At 50.4% G+C, this 15,057-nt stretch overlaps 4 protein-coding genes across 4 annotated transcripts; 3 read left to right on the plus strand and 1 right to left on the minus strand.

Annotated features, from left to right (window-relative positions):
• The first annotated feature begins 47 nt into the window (after positions 1–47).
• Positions 48–1,556, plus strand: BC939DRAFT_449362 (uncharacterized protein). Its single transcript, XM_051555375.1, has one exon. It carries the CDS (start codon positions 111–113, stop codon positions 1,398–1,400), a length of 1,290 nt encoding a protein of 429 aa, XP_051412970.1. The 5' UTR covers positions 48–110; the 3' UTR covers positions 1,401–1,556.
• Positions 1,557–2,014: 458 nt separating this feature from the next.
• Positions 2,015–3,516, plus strand: BC939DRAFT_449363 (uncharacterized protein). The gene is made up of 2 exons (XM_051555376.1): positions 2,015–2,952; positions 3,090–3,516. Exons 1-2 carry the CDS (start codon positions 2,118–2,120, stop codon positions 3,179–3,181), a joined length of 927 nt encoding a protein of 308 aa, XP_051412971.1. The 5' UTR covers positions 2,015–2,117; the 3' UTR covers positions 3,182–3,516.
• A 190-nt stretch (positions 3,517–3,706) lies between these two features.
• On the minus strand, positions 3,707–5,032 carry BC939DRAFT_396460 (HCP-like protein; the record flags this gene model as incomplete). Its single annotated transcript, XM_051552297.1, has 2 exons — positions 3,707–3,898; positions 3,998–5,032. The coding sequence occupies 2 exons, from the start codon at positions 5,030–5,032 to the stop codon at positions 3,707–3,709; spliced, it is 1,227 nt and encodes a 408-aa protein (XP_051412972.1).
• A 7,114-nt stretch (positions 5,033–12,146) lies between these two features.
• BC939DRAFT_449377 (uncharacterized protein) lies at positions 12,147–13,946 on the plus strand. Its single transcript, XM_051555377.1, has one exon. The coding sequence runs from the start codon at positions 12,230–12,232 to the stop codon at positions 13,805–13,807; it is 1,578 nt and encodes a 525-aa protein (XP_051412973.1). The 5' UTR covers positions 12,147–12,229; the 3' UTR covers positions 13,808–13,946.
• Positions 13,947–15,057: the final 1,111 nt, after the last annotated feature.

The raw sequence follows: 15,057 nt of genomic DNA on the forward strand, positions 1-15,057 counted from the left end.
CTCGTCGTGCATCTCAACTTTGAACGCATTTTTTCTCTGGCCCATCACCACAACGACTTCGCCATCACTGCTCTTCATCCCCACATCGTCGTCTGTTCATCCCTGGCACAATGACAGAAAACACTTCACAAACAAATCAACCCTCACTCCACCCATTGGATCTTCCCGAGATCCACAGCCTCATCAGCTCATTCCTCCTTGGCGATCTTCCGACCCTGAGTGCTTGCGTACGCGTCTCAAAGGCCTGGAACGCCTCGTTTCTTCCTCCTCTGTGGTCCCACATAGACCTATCCAGAGTGCTTCCCTTGCCAGAGAATCTCAATCCTAGGAGAAATGAGCGCCATCCATTTGCGCCTGTGCTTCAGAAACATGCCCACCTGATCCGACATATATCAGCACTGTTCATGAGCCTGGACGCAGGATCCCTCGGCCACCTCCCGACCCTCCTCGACGACCCCACGCTCTATATCAATCTACAGACCTTCAGGATCTCTCAGGATTACAGTATGAGGCTTAAAAATGACATTTCCGACATTACGATCCATGAGCATTACTGGGGAGACCTTGCGTCCTTCCTGAGACGGGTCCCGTCCTTAAGGGAATTAGTCATCCGAAGCATGAATTCGCATGTCATACCGGTCGCTGTTTGGCAGACGATCGCGACCTCGCTTCCGACTCTTCGAACCCTTGTCTTCAACGGCGCTCACATGGATGGTGAAGATCCACTGCGGTTCGATTACTTCCTGGACGCTTGCTCGAAAGTCGAGTCCCTCGACCTCGATTTCTTTTCCTTTTGGGACCCTCCTGCTCACAACCCTCGCTGGACGTCGACAGATCCATTGTTTCCGAGACTGGTCTCGCTCAATTTTTTTGGTCGCAGGGCTGAGGAGCTGAGACTTTTTGAGAGGTGCCTCCAAACCCCGGGGTTAAGGCGATTGACCTGGTCAACTAGGTTCCCGACTCAATTTACGCCAGCGGAGAAGACTCCGGAGGTTACGAGGCTGATTGTGGAGGCCAGGCTCCAGAATTTGGAGTATTTGAATTTGTGGGACGGGCTTCCATTCAAAGATGAGGAAATTGCGAGAATTTTGGATTCGCTAGGTAGGCCGTTGAAGGAGCTGCGTGTGAGTGCATCGGAGTTTGGGTACCTGTCATGGAATGCGCTACTCAGGGGTCATTCGCAAATGGAGGTAGATCCTACGGCGACGGAGTCGGATTCATCGCGCCCTGATGTTGTGCGGTTGGCGCATGCGGCGACGCTTCGTACCCTGGACTTGACGCTTTGTCCGGATGTTACGGACGATATGCTGGCGCAGATCAAGAGGGATTTCCCTCGGCTTGAACAGTTATTGTTAAGAGAAGAGCCTGACTATGACTCCTCAGAAGAACTGGAGGAGTAACATTGTCTGCTTGACCTATTTGAGTAATTAATACTCGATTTTGACACCCATTCATACTATCTCTGAGATAATAATGCAAAGAGTGCGAGCGTAGAATCATAGCGCCTAATCTTGGACGAGTTAGTTCTCAAATAAAATTGGTAAAACAATTGAGCGCGTAGTACATGAGTCAGGCCGAAATAATGCATGGTAGGATATAATCGACGAGAGGTAGAAGGAGTCATTGGTCGAAATGCTGCATCTACTTCGATTTTTTTTTGCGGACAAAAACATAGAAGAATGAACGAGTAGTTACTAGCGAGACTTTTGTACGCTCCGTTACCAACAGCACCGACTATTGTAGTCCTTTTGGATGAGGTTAAGCAAGCGTTTTTTTTTAACTGCTTCAGCTCTCGTTGCAAATAATTGGGTCAAGGACGCCGGATTAGCGTTACCTCTAGTACAGGATATCTCTTTAGTCCAAGATACATTAAGGGATCCCGTCATACTCTTCCCTTTTTATTCGAGTACAGATACGCTTTATTTCCATACAAAATTTATTCGCGTGACGTTATTATCTCGTGATTTCTCCACCCATCATCGCTTCGCCCGCTGGATCAAATCAAGACAACAAGACCTTTCATCAACTCGATCGCCATCAACACAATCACCGCCAACTTCACGTCGATCTTCAGGAACCACATTCACCTCACTCAGACCATTACTATTTTTAATTCAATGGACGCTTCAGAGCTGAACAGTTACAGAGAAGAGGTAGCAACGATCGATGCTGCGCTGCTGTCTGATCCTCAGAACCAAGAACTCTTGGCCCTCAAGACTGAACTGCTCGAACTCATTTCTCTTACAGAGAGTCTATTGCAGCAAGAGGAAGCGGCAGCATCAACTCCCACAGCAGGGGCAGTACAAGAATCGATCTCTCTTTCTGTATCCGCTCCCTCACCCCACTCCGCATCAGTGTCCGCCTCAGGATCCGGCTACTCCACTCCTACCGCCACACAACGTATCTCTACCGCAACTTCCTCCTCCCAATTAGACCCCTCAAAACAACCTATTTATCAACCTCCACCTTCAACTCCCCACAGATCCTGGGCCGTGGGCGACAAATGCCGAGCACTCTTCGCTGCCGATGGAAAATTCTATGAGGCCACCATTTTGACGATCGGTGGGGGTGGGCAAGCCTTTTCGGTCCAGTACAAGGGATATGAGTCCAGTCCTCCCGGAGTCGTAGGACCACAGGACTTGAAGCCGCCGCATGATCCCAAAAAGTATCAAAAGCAGAATCATGCGTCACCGGGGGTGGGAGACGAGGTGGCGACGACGAGCGAACAGAAGAAGCGTGGGGCAGATGACGGACCAGCAGCAACGGGTGCAACAGGGGCGCATGCAGGAGGAGCAGGAAAGAAGAAGCAGAAGGGTCAACCAAGTGAGCAAGTTCAGAAACAGATGGCGTGGCAGAATTTTGCAAAGGGCGGAGGAGCAAAAAAGTCAAAGGGCACGACGCCGTTGTTAAAGAAGAGTATCTTTGCGAGCCCGGAGGGTCCTGATGGCAAAGGTACTGATCAAGACTTGTTTGGCTTTGCAATTTTGTATGGAGATAAATAGGGACATCAGGATGAGAACTAACATGTCTTTGTTCTTCTTGCTGTTTCTTTTTTTTTTTTTTTTTTTTTTTTTTTCGTACGCGAATAGTTGGCGTTGTGGGAAGTGGCAAAGGGATGACACATTTCCAGCAGCGCGGCAAACATGTCTATGGACAACGGCCCGACTCTTCCGCCAATTAGATCCACACTATAACACCTTCAATCTCCCACACCGTCGGTTTCTCAACATCATGGAGTCGATGCAGACAACATCCAAGGATTCAGTTTCATCTATACAAGCTGTCATTATTCTTGATCAAAAGCGAAAAGAACTCAAGTTTTGCTCACAACCATTTTTACTTCTCTCTCTCTTTTTCTTGACTTTTGGACCATACGACCCACAACGAGTTCGCGAGCGCCAAGGACAAGATATAGACGTGGGTAATGCCTGTGCTTCGTGGAGGTATTATTATTATCATTTTTGATTCGCAGGACAATTAGATTGCCATTCATCCCATTAAAGCATCTTTATTTGTTCTTGTGCATGTATGTGTCTGTCTGAATGAAAGTATATATACGAAAGAGAGATGGAATAGTACAAATAGTACAAGTTGTGAAGAAATGGTCTTTGAACAAAAATGAAACGTGACGAGGAAAGGGCCGAAAAGTCGAGACGATATGTACGATGTAATGCAAAATGCGGCGCCGAAATGCGGGGTCGGAGGACTACATGACTTTACAGTTCTCGTCCTCGGGCCCTTGCGCACCTTGACGTCCACGATCAGGACGGACCCGCCGTATGGCGCCCAGTTTCTTCATATCGACCAATCGCTTCTTGGCCCGATTATTGCCCTGAGCTGCCGATCGTAGATACCATCGTCTCGCCTCTTCCAGATCCTGCTTCACACCAACGCCGACCTAGCAATAACGACGAAAACAAAACAAAAATAAACAATGATTAATTAGACATCTCTCCCTAAGCTCATTCAGATAAAGCAATGCCTTGGTGGTGCTCACCTCAGAGTAATATCCAACGGCATATTCGGCGCGGGCAAGGCCTTTATCTGCAGCCTTGCGTGCCCACAGATAGGCCTCAGTATCACTCTGCTTCAGCACTCCCTCCGCGCCGGTCAAGTACCATCCTGACAAACCCAGCTCGCTCTCCGCATCGCCCTGTTCGGCCGCCCGTGTGTACCATGCAATACTCCTCCTCGGGTCGACAGGGCAGGACAACGTACCGTACTCATAACAATGTCCCAGCTTGAACTGACTTGGCGCATACCCATACCCGGCCGCCTGCGTGAACAGCTCTCTCGCATAGGCCTCGTCCGGAATCACCGTCGGAATACCAGCCTTTTCGAAGCACAAGCCGAGTTCGTGGAGCGCGTGCGGATTATCCTCGTCCGCGTTCGCAGCTGCGCGTTTGAGCCAAGTGATCGCCTCGCGTGGGTTCGCATTCATGCCCAAGAGTCCCTTGAGCTGAATCATGCCCAGCTTGTACATTCCAGGCGTGTCTCCGAATGAAGCCGCTTTCCGATAGAACTGCACGGCTCTGGAATAGTCGCGCTTCGTGCCCGCCCCAAGTTCATAACACACTGCCGTACGATACGTCGCCGCCGGATGATTCTGTTTCGAGGCTTGCATATATAAATTAAAGGCCTTGTCGTGATCGATCTGCAGACCGAGTGCTCCGTTGCCATAGCAATTCGCTAAAAAGAACTGCGCATCCGGGAAGGCTGGTTTCCCGATGCCCATGCCCGTCGTCGCCAGTCGCTTGATGATCTTGAGCCCCTCCAGAAATAAAGCCTCCTTGTTCTTTTTCTGGCGTTTGGGATCTGGATCGTCGTTGCCGAACGTTACAGCTGCCTCGATCAGGGCTTTGGCGTATTCGAGCTGTGTAGCGGGATCGTTACTGACCTTGGCACGCTGGCGCATCTCGTCCAGGACTTCGAGTGTCAATGTTCGTCTCCGTCCGGCACCTGTTCCTGATGCTGCTGCTCCTCCTGCGTGTACTGACGGTGAAGGATGTGGACGACCAGGGGAAGGGCCCATATGCGGCGGGCGACCGGGGTAATGTGGACCTGGAGGCGGGCCACTATGCCCCACCATCATCGGACGTGGCGGACCACCACGACCCGGTGGAGGTCCTCGCATCGACAGCGATGGTTGCAGATTCGCTCCTGGAGGACGTCCCATGTATGGCGTGCCAGGGGGACCGTATCCTGGCCCGTAAGGTCGGTATCCCGGTCCATGCTGATCGTATCCATTAGGTGGTTGCACAGGATATGCGCCACCGTAATGCTGCTGGTACGGCGAGTCCTGATAATAGTCCTGTCCAGCAGTGTATTCTGGTCCATAGGGTTGGCCATACTGGTCGTATCCGGCCGGGTGTCCATTGGAGGGGCCACCGTGGCCGCCGCCGGGATATGGATGCTGCGGCTGTTGTTGTTGGTATCGTGGGTCATGGGGTGGGTATTGGCTGTAGGGCTGATGGGAAGGGGGAGGTCCTCGGTAGAGTGGGCGCTGGAGAGGCTGTTGTGCGGGATAAAGAGCACCATATTCTCCTCCTGTTACTGCTCCCGCGCCTGCCCCCAGCGGTAGTGCTGGCTGACTGCTGGGAGAACTGCTGTAGGTCGGTCCATTTGGGTTTGCGGCTGCATAGGCTCTGACGGCTGAGTGAGTCGAGTGAGTCGAGTGGGTCGAGTGGGTCGAGTGGGTCGAGTGGGTCGAGCGGACGCTTCCAGTTCGTCGGTGTGATAGTTGAGACTGGGCGTCCTGGCCTGGGAGGGAGTTACCGGAGCCGAGGGATGTTCTTGGGGAATCGGAGGAAACACGTCTGTTTTGATTGACTTGTTCATGTGGATATCCGCGATCTGAGGCCGATGCCGAGGCCTGGGAACCAGAGGAGAACCGGGTGTCGTCAACATAGCCGACTCGCTCGACAGGCTCCCTGGGCTCTCCTTCCGCGAAGCGTCGGGGGAGAGGTGCTATATCGGCATCTGAGGAGGAGTCGCCGAGTCCGAGAGATAGGGAGCGGAGATCAAGATCGAGAGGAGCCTGGACCTTGATGCTGGCACCGTCCGAAGAGCGCAAGGAGGCTGGAGTGGTTGCGACAGAGGAAGAGGGTCTTCCGGCGATAGTCCAGGCGGAGTCGGAAGAAGAAGAGGAGACGGAGGCAGGCGAATAGGTGGGGTTGTTGTGGGCGGCAGAGGGCGGAGGAGGGGGGCAGTACGAGAAGGAGAGGCGGTCGGTGTCGTGGGGGTCGTACTCGACTGCGTGCCGGTAGTTCGTGTTGTTCTTGGGCGGGAGAGGGGCGAGCCTGAGCTGCGGGTCCATTTGAAGGAGGGATGATCAAGAAGAGAGAGGAGGGCGGGGGAGGAGAAGGAGGAGTGGGCTGATGAATGAGGATGGGATCGGGGTGGGATGATCGAGGTGGAGTGCGAAGGTGATTCGAGTGTTCATTTCGAGCCCAGGAAATACAGAGGAGGCGGTGCTGCACTGTTACTCTGATATGTGGTCATGGGCCACCCAGCTGGATCGAGGGGGGCAGTGCTGCAGGCTATCTTTTTCCTCCTTCCCTCCCGTAAGCATCGACAGCAATATGACACTCCAATGACGAGCCATTTGTTTGCGCCTAAAAGAAGGCCCTCCTTCCCAATGCTCTCCGCTGCGCGTTCCCATCAACAACGGCTGCACTGCTGCTCTCTTTCTTGAGAAAAACTGCCGAGGCCGAAACCGAAACAGAAACCGTAAACTGAAACACAACCGATAACCTTAACCTACAATCATTCCGGTGCCTGATCCCTGGCCCCTGCTCGCTCGTGTCTGTGAAATGGTATTCTCGCTTCATGTTCACGTCAACCGTTCAAGTTCACGCGATAACTGCAGTTCAATCTCTGGAAGCAGTGGCATGCGCATACGTTATTCCTCAGGTCGCTCATGATTCCTGCACCCCTGCACCATGGAGCACATCAGCCCGTCTCACATAGGATCCGTTGAGTGTCTCCAACCCTCTTCTCCGGCAGCAGCACCAAAGCTCCAAACACAACTGGGCCAGTCTTGAATTGCATCACCCTCGTAGTCAAGTCAACATAACCCATTCTTTGTGCATCTACGCCGAAAGCCTCTGGTACAGCCACCGAACAAAGCGGCGGAATAAAATTTAGAGCGCGTCCAGCGATGGTCATGGAACACCACTCCACAGCGACTACAGCTGTCTTTTCAAACCCAATATGAACAGGCATCTGTCACTCAAACAGATGGGCCAAATTGTCGGGATCATATATATGTAGGAGGAAATTGTGGAATGAGAGGCAGGGCCGCAGCGTCACGGTCGGCGGTATACGAGATCCTGATTAGCTTCAAGAGCCGAGGAATAGTTGCATCCCGGAAGAGCTTCAGAAGGCTTCCCCCTCTCATTATTACCGAGCGAGGCACAAGAGGCCTGAGAAAGATTGTGACCAAAAACAACAGCGCATCTCCGGGCGATGCTACCAATGAGTTGCTCTTAGGCGTGTACTAGGACAGTCCAAAGACAACCTCACAGGGAGCGCATCTTCCGCTTTGTGGCAACCAAGGAGCCCTTCCTCGCCGACAATCGTCAGACTGCATGTCTAGCCTTTGTCAAGGAGCATCTTGATTAGACACCAGATCAATGGCGGTGAGCTATAAGGACTGATCGAAAAGTGAAAAGTACGATCCGATGAGTATAACGCGTACCTTTTGAAACGAGAAAGATATCCCTATGTCCTAGCGAGCTTTTGCAGGCCAGCACGAGTCCAATTTGATTTTCTGGAGGACGGAGGCGCCAAGAGCTATGGTAATGAAGGAGAAATGAAGGAGTTCACGCGTTAAGCGCTTGACTGAGCATTAATGGAAAATGGTATTGCCGTCCATCGAAGCAAAGTGGTGAGCAATTGGCGCAATATGAACGGCACGGAGAAGATGAAATGGTCGGCATGTTTACCGGACTTGAATCCAGTCGAGAACCTTTGGTCCACCCTCCAGACTGTACGGAACAGCATAGGCCCTGGACTGCTCGATCGCTTACTTGAGTCTCTGCGAACAAGACCGGAAAAGGTCATCTAGTCCAGGGGAGGACATGCCCATTCTTAAGTCGACTCATATTGCACAAAGGAAAATATAAGGCGCCATATTTTTACTACACCGTAGACTCGCTTTCTGTCGCTGCCTGTCGCTTGCAGGCGCCATGGGGAGCACACACTGCCGAGTATTAAGTATCGACCTTGGTCTAGACAGGTTGTATTCGCTACAGTGATGAAGGACGACGGACGGACCTAACTACGGAATCACCTGTGTATGCATACACAAGAACGGCGGAAATGCAGCCTGTTATAAGAGTGTTGGGCGGAGCCAATGCAGGCCTGTTTTAAGGTACAATAGCTATGAACCAGCAAAAAAGAATTAAAAAAAAAAATGGGGAACAAAGGATAGAGGCGCCCTTTGAGGTATGGTCCGTGATCTACATGGATATTAACCGCGAGCATCAGCGACTTGAACAGGGAAAACAGGCGCGCGTACTATGGAGATTATAACCGTTGCGTATGATGCCACCTTGTTCTATGAGGGACCCTAAGCACACGATCTACCAAAAAAGAAAAAATGAAAAGAAGAAACCAGGAACGAGAATGAGAACCAAGAAAAAAAGAAAAAAGAAAAAAGGAAAAACAACAACAACAACAACAAAAGCGTAGCAACGCGTCCAAAGCAACTAACTCTACACCATTTTCGTTTGCACCGCTGGTATCTGTGCACTTATTATGTATGGATTCAGAAATATGGAATTGTTTATTGGATTATTGGATTCAAGCCGTTCTTCTTCGACTGCCCTACTCGCCCCGACCTGCTCGATCATCCTGCTCGATCGCCCTGAGCACGCCCCGCTGCCATCCCTGCGCCATCCCTGCGCCACTCTGGCGTCGTCGTACTCTCGTCCAGTTCCGTCCAGTGCCGTTCGGTACAGTCCAGTGCGCATCGTGCTCGCGTTGTTGTGTTTGCAACCATAAAGAGAGAGAACATGCAAAAGAGAAAAGAAATTGTTAGCTCTGTAGACGCAACTTGCCAACATCACACAGTCAGTGAAGGCATGCTAGCTTCCACAACCCATCTCCCTTGTTTTGCCTTGGGGAACTGAGAGCCAGCAGAACAGAAAGAAACGAGAAAAATAAACTATATAGAAAAGGACAGCGAGCTACCCATCCGGTTTCAAACATCCGCATTTCCATCTTGGCGCTCAAGGAGCACACAAGAACATGATGTGGAAGCGGAAAGAAGAACAATGAAGAATAGTGCAGAATTGTGGAGATAGAAGATGCTGCTCGCTGTGAAATATCCCAAACGGTGTTGCGTTTGCCATCTACCCAGTGTGCTGCGCCGTATGGGCTCAAAAGAGGGCCCCAGCACACTATGCCACATGAGCAGAAGGAGTGGTGCGCTTGCATGCTGTACATGAAGCAACAGGGGGTAGTGCAGCACCAGAGTGGGCGTGTGTCGTTGTGTCACTAAATGGAGCACTCGGGGGGCCATTGTTGGATCGTGGCTCTAAGGCCCTACCCTCACCCCGCACACACTTAAATGATGTGCGACATGCCCACTGCTTCATCCTCCACAGCGTGAGGAATTCACATGTAGGTCAGTGGTAGAGCCCGTCGCACTGCGCCTGGCTGCCGTTGTGCTGCAACAAATCTTCTTCAAACCGACACACACGAAATGGCACTGATACTAGCTGCCATATTCTATGCATTTATAATGCGCACCCACGTATACACGTGAAAAGGGAATGAAAATGCTCTGGGGGCCCCGCCTTAATGACAAAGCTCAGCAAGTGAGCAGGGGATTGGTTGTGTGCGAGGAAAGGTGGTGTGGACGCGTTTTGCCTACCTTGTGGGGTCAGTTGTGGGAGTAGAGACGAGAGAGGTGCTGCTTTGTCAAGGGACAAAAGGAAGGAGAGGAAGGGCAGGGTAGGGTATGACCGAGCAAGGCCAAGTGGTCAGTGGATGAGAAGCAAAGATGGAGTGCGTGGCAGGAGGCGCAGTGGCAGTAGAAGTGGGTATAAGAGGTGCAGTGGCAGCAGGAGTGGCAGTGGTTGTGGCAGTGGCTGTGTTGCCAGCTGACAGGAAAGGAAAAGAGGAAGAGCTTTGTTGCTCTGTTTGCTTACCGTGGTGGTCTACTTACTGTGATGGTCTTGTTCGCTGCGTGGAAGGGAGTGAAGAGTGCAGAGGAGAGTAAAGAGTGTAGAAGGAATAGTGGGAGGTGTGAGTTGTGAGGAGTGGAGAAGAAAAGAGAAGAAGAAAAGAGAAAAAAGAGTTGCGTGGTCAACGAAGATTTGGGGCACGTGCACGCTGGGGTGGCTGTGTCTGAAGTTGGCGGCAAATCTTGCAAGTATCCCACGCTCTTACTCCCTCTCTCACTAAGCGCCTCGGTAAGGTAATGTGAGAGTGCTAATCACAATCGCGCGGAGAACTCTCAGCCGAATGCATAGGGACACTTGGAGGGTTATTCATCTATAGGTTAGGCCTAAGCAGTGCCAGCGTGTGGTTGCGAAGTAACAGGGGGTGCAGCCAGCACATGTCAGAACGTCAAACCTTGCACTCATGTACGCTGTGCGCTCATGTCTGCTGTGTATGTGGAATAAGGTCAACTAGCCTGAACCTTTCTGTCTTTCGGTAATACGTGTTTTGTTAAGCACTTTTCTCTGCATTTTTTTTTCTTCCAGGCCCATAGGGGAACCGCAAATGGCGAGCATGCTGCTCGCTTGGGCGTCTTTTCCCGTAGAGCTGAGATCGACACCTATTGCGAGGGAGCGAGCTTAAACGATCGCAATAAGAGTCCTCCGGCCCGGACGGGCTAAATGGTCTTGCGGCGAGCAAGCAGAATCGCGCGCAATGTTTAATTTTAGCTTGCTGCATGCTCCGTTCAGCTGTGATGGTGTGTGGAAGAGCTGGTGTTCCAGTACAAGGGAATGCGACTAAAATCCGTGCAAAGCTGCCTGATGAAAGACTCTATAGACCTCAGGTTGAATCCTGTAGCGCAGCTTCATCAGACCAGAGCATTGGAATGTTGGGTGCCGGTTTCTTTGGTTGCGATATCACTCGCAGAGAGCCAGAGCTCAGGGCATGGGCTTCCATCGACATGAAAACACATAAACCTTTTAGTTCATGCGCCTCTTTTTTTATCTTTTTCCTTTTTTTTTTTGTTCCGACACAGGTGATTTGATAAAGGAGTCGCGGAAACACGCGTCTTGTGCAAGTCAGGATATTAGAGCGACTTCCGGCCAAGAGCAGCGGTTGAATTCTTCGATGAAAGTGAAGAAGAAGAAGGAAATGAGAAAGAGGGAAATGAGGATGAGTAGCCGTTTCTTTTACTATATTAGGGGTTATGCTTGGCGATACAGACACTTGAGACATAGGTTACCATGACACTGGGTTAGGGAAACAGGAAAATAGAAAAAAAAGCACAGGCAAGAAAAACACCATCAGGATTCATAAAAAAGCAAACCGCCTAATACTATGAACTTTTATTACATTCGGACGAAATTATTCCGCCTTCTGGGCTTGTTTCTACGCGCGAGATGCTTTGTACGAAGGCGCCAAGAAAAAATTACTCTGGAGATGGAGGAGGAGAATGCAGGCAGAACGAAAGAAAAGTCAAGCATTGTATCATTTTACGCTTTGTCTATGGGCGACTGACGAAACCCAAGGAGCTCTGACGCGTCTTGATTTGCGGAAAAGACGGATAGGAACAGCAGAAACGTTTAAGAGCTATGCAAAGCTCGCCAAAGAGTTTATTTATGGCGGAACTGGATTAGCTCAAGACACTGAAGTATCTACGCCTCTTTAGTTGTAAATATGGGATTAATGAACTGATCATGAGTGGGAAAGGACCTGTGCTTGCAGAGTGGAATATGAAGGGTTGGAAGGAGTTTGAGATGTCACAGGCTTTACTTGAATGTGTCCAGTGGGATACGCAAACGCTAATGGTAGGAAGGAAGCCATATCTATTTCACTGAAGGCGATAGGGGATAGGGACTGAGATCCTCAACGATTACGACGACCGCATCTTTAATGAGAGACAACAAGGTGGAAGAGCCCAAGTGGTTGATATCCAGCCACTGATTGAATCAATCTAAATCAAAGCCTTTTGCTCGCGCAACACAGCAAGCTCGCGATAAAGTTCCACAACTCTGCCTTTGCTCCAGCTCGCATCGCATCAATCATTCCTTCATTCAGCATGAGCAACCCTCTCGACCTGCCCGAGATTCTCGGATTGATCGCTAGCTACCTCAGCATTAAGGACATTCGTACTTGCGTGCGAGTGCAAAAGTCATGGAGGTCCACCTTCGAGCCCCTTCTATGGCATACCTTCATCTATCCGTCCTCCACAAAACAAAAGCCAAAGCTCGTCCTGGTAAGACAGAATGCCGAGCATATTCGCAGCTTGGTCATCGATAGAACGGAGCCAACGTATCTCGCGACAGTCTTCCGCTCGTGCCGCCAGCTGGAGGAGATCATCGTACGGTGCCATTTTTCAGAGCTTGGTAGACCATCTGCCGCCAAGGATACCATGTGGTCCTGTTTCCAGGAAATGGTCCGAGAGAACCGTAACCTGCGAGCGATTGTACTCGAACGCACTTCTGACTTTGGGTATCGGCCCTTGCCACGACACAGGCTTTTGCAAGCCCTTCAAGCCTGTTCCAAGCTTGAGGTTCTACAGACTGCAGAGTGTCAGTTCAACAGCAACTTGTCGCAGAGTTACTTCCAGGCCATCTCGCCCAACGTGAAGCGACTTTCTTCCGTTCTTGACTCTTTTCAAGGCTTCAAAGTGCCAAGAAACCTTGTCTTTCCAAACGTTCGACACCTCGATCTTAGAAATGCCAAGATGCCATCCCGCACTCAACTCTTTTGGATCGGCTGCTTTCCTAACCTAGAGTCGCTCACCTGGGAGCTAGATCGTTCGGTTCCGACCACGCGATTCTGTCAGCTCCTATCCGGGTGTTCTCAGCTGAAGGCTCTTGGTCTGGTGATCCCTAATGGCGCCGATGCTATGACGGAGGCCCTCGCGGTGGCCCCACCTCTCGAGAGACTGTTACTGGGAGGATCCGGCTTCAAGTTTCCGTCGTTTCAAACTCTTAAACGCCACGCCTTGACGGTCAAGGAAATTGATCTGCAGTACCTATGGAATGTCACCAGTGCTTTGGTTCAAGAGATCCTATGCTTATGCCCAAACCTGGAAAGCATCACCGCCGAGGACTTGAACTATCGCGACATTGTCAAGGGACCGTGGGCGTGTCGTAATCTGCGCAAATTCGATGTGGGAATCAGTGTCGATCGTGGCTCTATGAATGCCGAGCAGCTCCATACACTAAACCAATATGTGTACAGACGTTTGGCCGAGTTGAAAAACCTGCAGTGCCTCTCGATCTGTAACAACGGTTGCGGTTGGGAGGGCAGTGTATATTCATTGAACAGAATGATGAAAGTGTCGTCCAATGCAGGATTTGAACAGCTCCAGGCGCTGAAGGACCTCAGGCTCTTTAGCTGCAAGCTTGCGTTCGACGAGACGCTTATCATAGACGAGGGGGAGCAATTGGTTCAGTGGATGATCAATCATTGGAAGCGCCTCGAGGTCGTGGAAATAACGCTTAAGGTCTCGAATCACGATTATGCGAATCTGAACCCCATGAGAAGGAAGCTGCGCAGGATGCTAAGAGCCCGAGATATCCAGGTCATTGATTCGAAAAAGTCGGCCGAGTATACCTGTGATTTTGCAGGTGATTTTGAGGACGATAATATCGAGGTTCGCATGTGAGTTTCATATGTCCCTGAACGTGTGATGTGAGTTGCACATTGCAGTCAAATGAGGGATGCTGTGTCCCAGGATCGTATCCAGCAACTCTTTAGCTACCAAAGTTACAAAGGAATTTTCGAATATACTTGGCAAATTGACATGAGTTGGGTGGCTAATTTGTGCTGTGCAATTCCTGGCACACAAGGGTGGTAAACTTTATCGGCTCCAGTTTTTTTTTTTACTACTTACAACTCCATTCTCATCTCCTCTTCTCATAACACCTGGCATGAACTACATAATTAAGCCGCCAGAAATCCTCACCTCAGTACCAACAACGTTTTGCCCTAAATTTGAGTATGCAAGCTGCGGAAAGCCGCATTCGAGCCTTCGCTCTGGTTAACGTATGTCTGCAAAGACGCACACCAGGCACCGCAGTTAAGTTCCATTTTGACTAAGAGGAACGCGTACTGTATTCTCGCTAGGAAGTGTGGTATGAAGATGTTGTCCAGTAATCATGGCCTGTGAGGACCTTCATCACTTCAATGTGGGCATCGGTGATAACTATGGTCTGATGGGCAGAATGAATCTTTACGAAAGGAGCTAGCAAGTGTAAAGGCTTCTGGCGGAGTTAACGATCTGTGGCGCCTCTCGATTTGTTACCCCGAGAGTTATGAGTGTGAATCAAGCACGCTGGACAGGGCGCTAAGGCTGCCGTTGGAGGAGGATGCTGGGATGGCGGAAGACGTTGAGGCAACTTGAGCGCTTTAATTGTAAGCGTGCGCTTGACGGGGTATTGTTGAATAGTGAATATATGAAAATATTTTTTGCATGGCGGAACGCCAAGTCTTTTGAAGGATTGAAGGGACATCTGAACGAAGATCAGATGAATTCACAAATGTTAAGTGTATCAGTATGGCTAGCTCATATCATCACTATCTAACGTGGGATATCAAGGAGCTTTTGGTAATAAGTTTCATGGCGTACACTCTAAAATACGCGGCTGGGCAGCAAAGCAAAGGTTTTTTGGCCTCCTGAGCGCTGGATCAAAGTTCGCGATGCGGACGAAATTATGGACGCTCTTTGTGTCTGATCTTTAGCATTGGGTTGAATATTTAACAGATTGGTCAAAGTTGGCGCGGCTGACTACGATAACAGCTACTCTAGTTCTAAAAGCTTAGATGACCTTGCGCGCGAAATCTAGTCCTGTTTGATAACACTTCAAGGCACGAAGCATGAGCATAAGTCCACTGTGCTGCTGGCCATTTTAGCTG

Source organism: Gamsiella multidivaricata, assembly GCF_025024155.1.
Source record: "Gamsiella multidivaricata strain RSA 2152 chromosome Unknown BC939scaffold_27, whole genome shotgun sequence".
In the NCBI taxonomy this organism is placed as follows: Eukaryota; Fungi; Mortierellomycota; class Mortierellomycetes; order Mortierellales; family Mortierellaceae; genus Gamsiella; species Gamsiella multidivaricata.

Excerpts from the sequence above, each read along its gene's own strand:
- BC939DRAFT_449362 (XM_051555375.1), top strand. The coding sequence starts at position 111 with ATGACAGAAAACACTTCACAAACAAATCAACCCTCACTCCACCCATTG.
- BC939DRAFT_449363 (XM_051555376.1), top strand. The coding sequence starts at position 2,118 with ATGGACGCTTCAGAGCTGAACAGTTACAGAGAAGAGGTAGCAACGATC. Across the intron at positions 2,953-3,089 it reads GGAGGGTCCTGATGGCAAAG|TTGGCGTTGTGGGAAGTGGC; the intron begins GTACTGATCAAG and ends GTACGCGAATAG.
- BC939DRAFT_449377 (XM_051555377.1), top strand. The coding sequence starts at position 12,230 with ATGAGCAACCCTCTCGACCTGCCCGAGATTCTCGGATTGATCGCTAGC.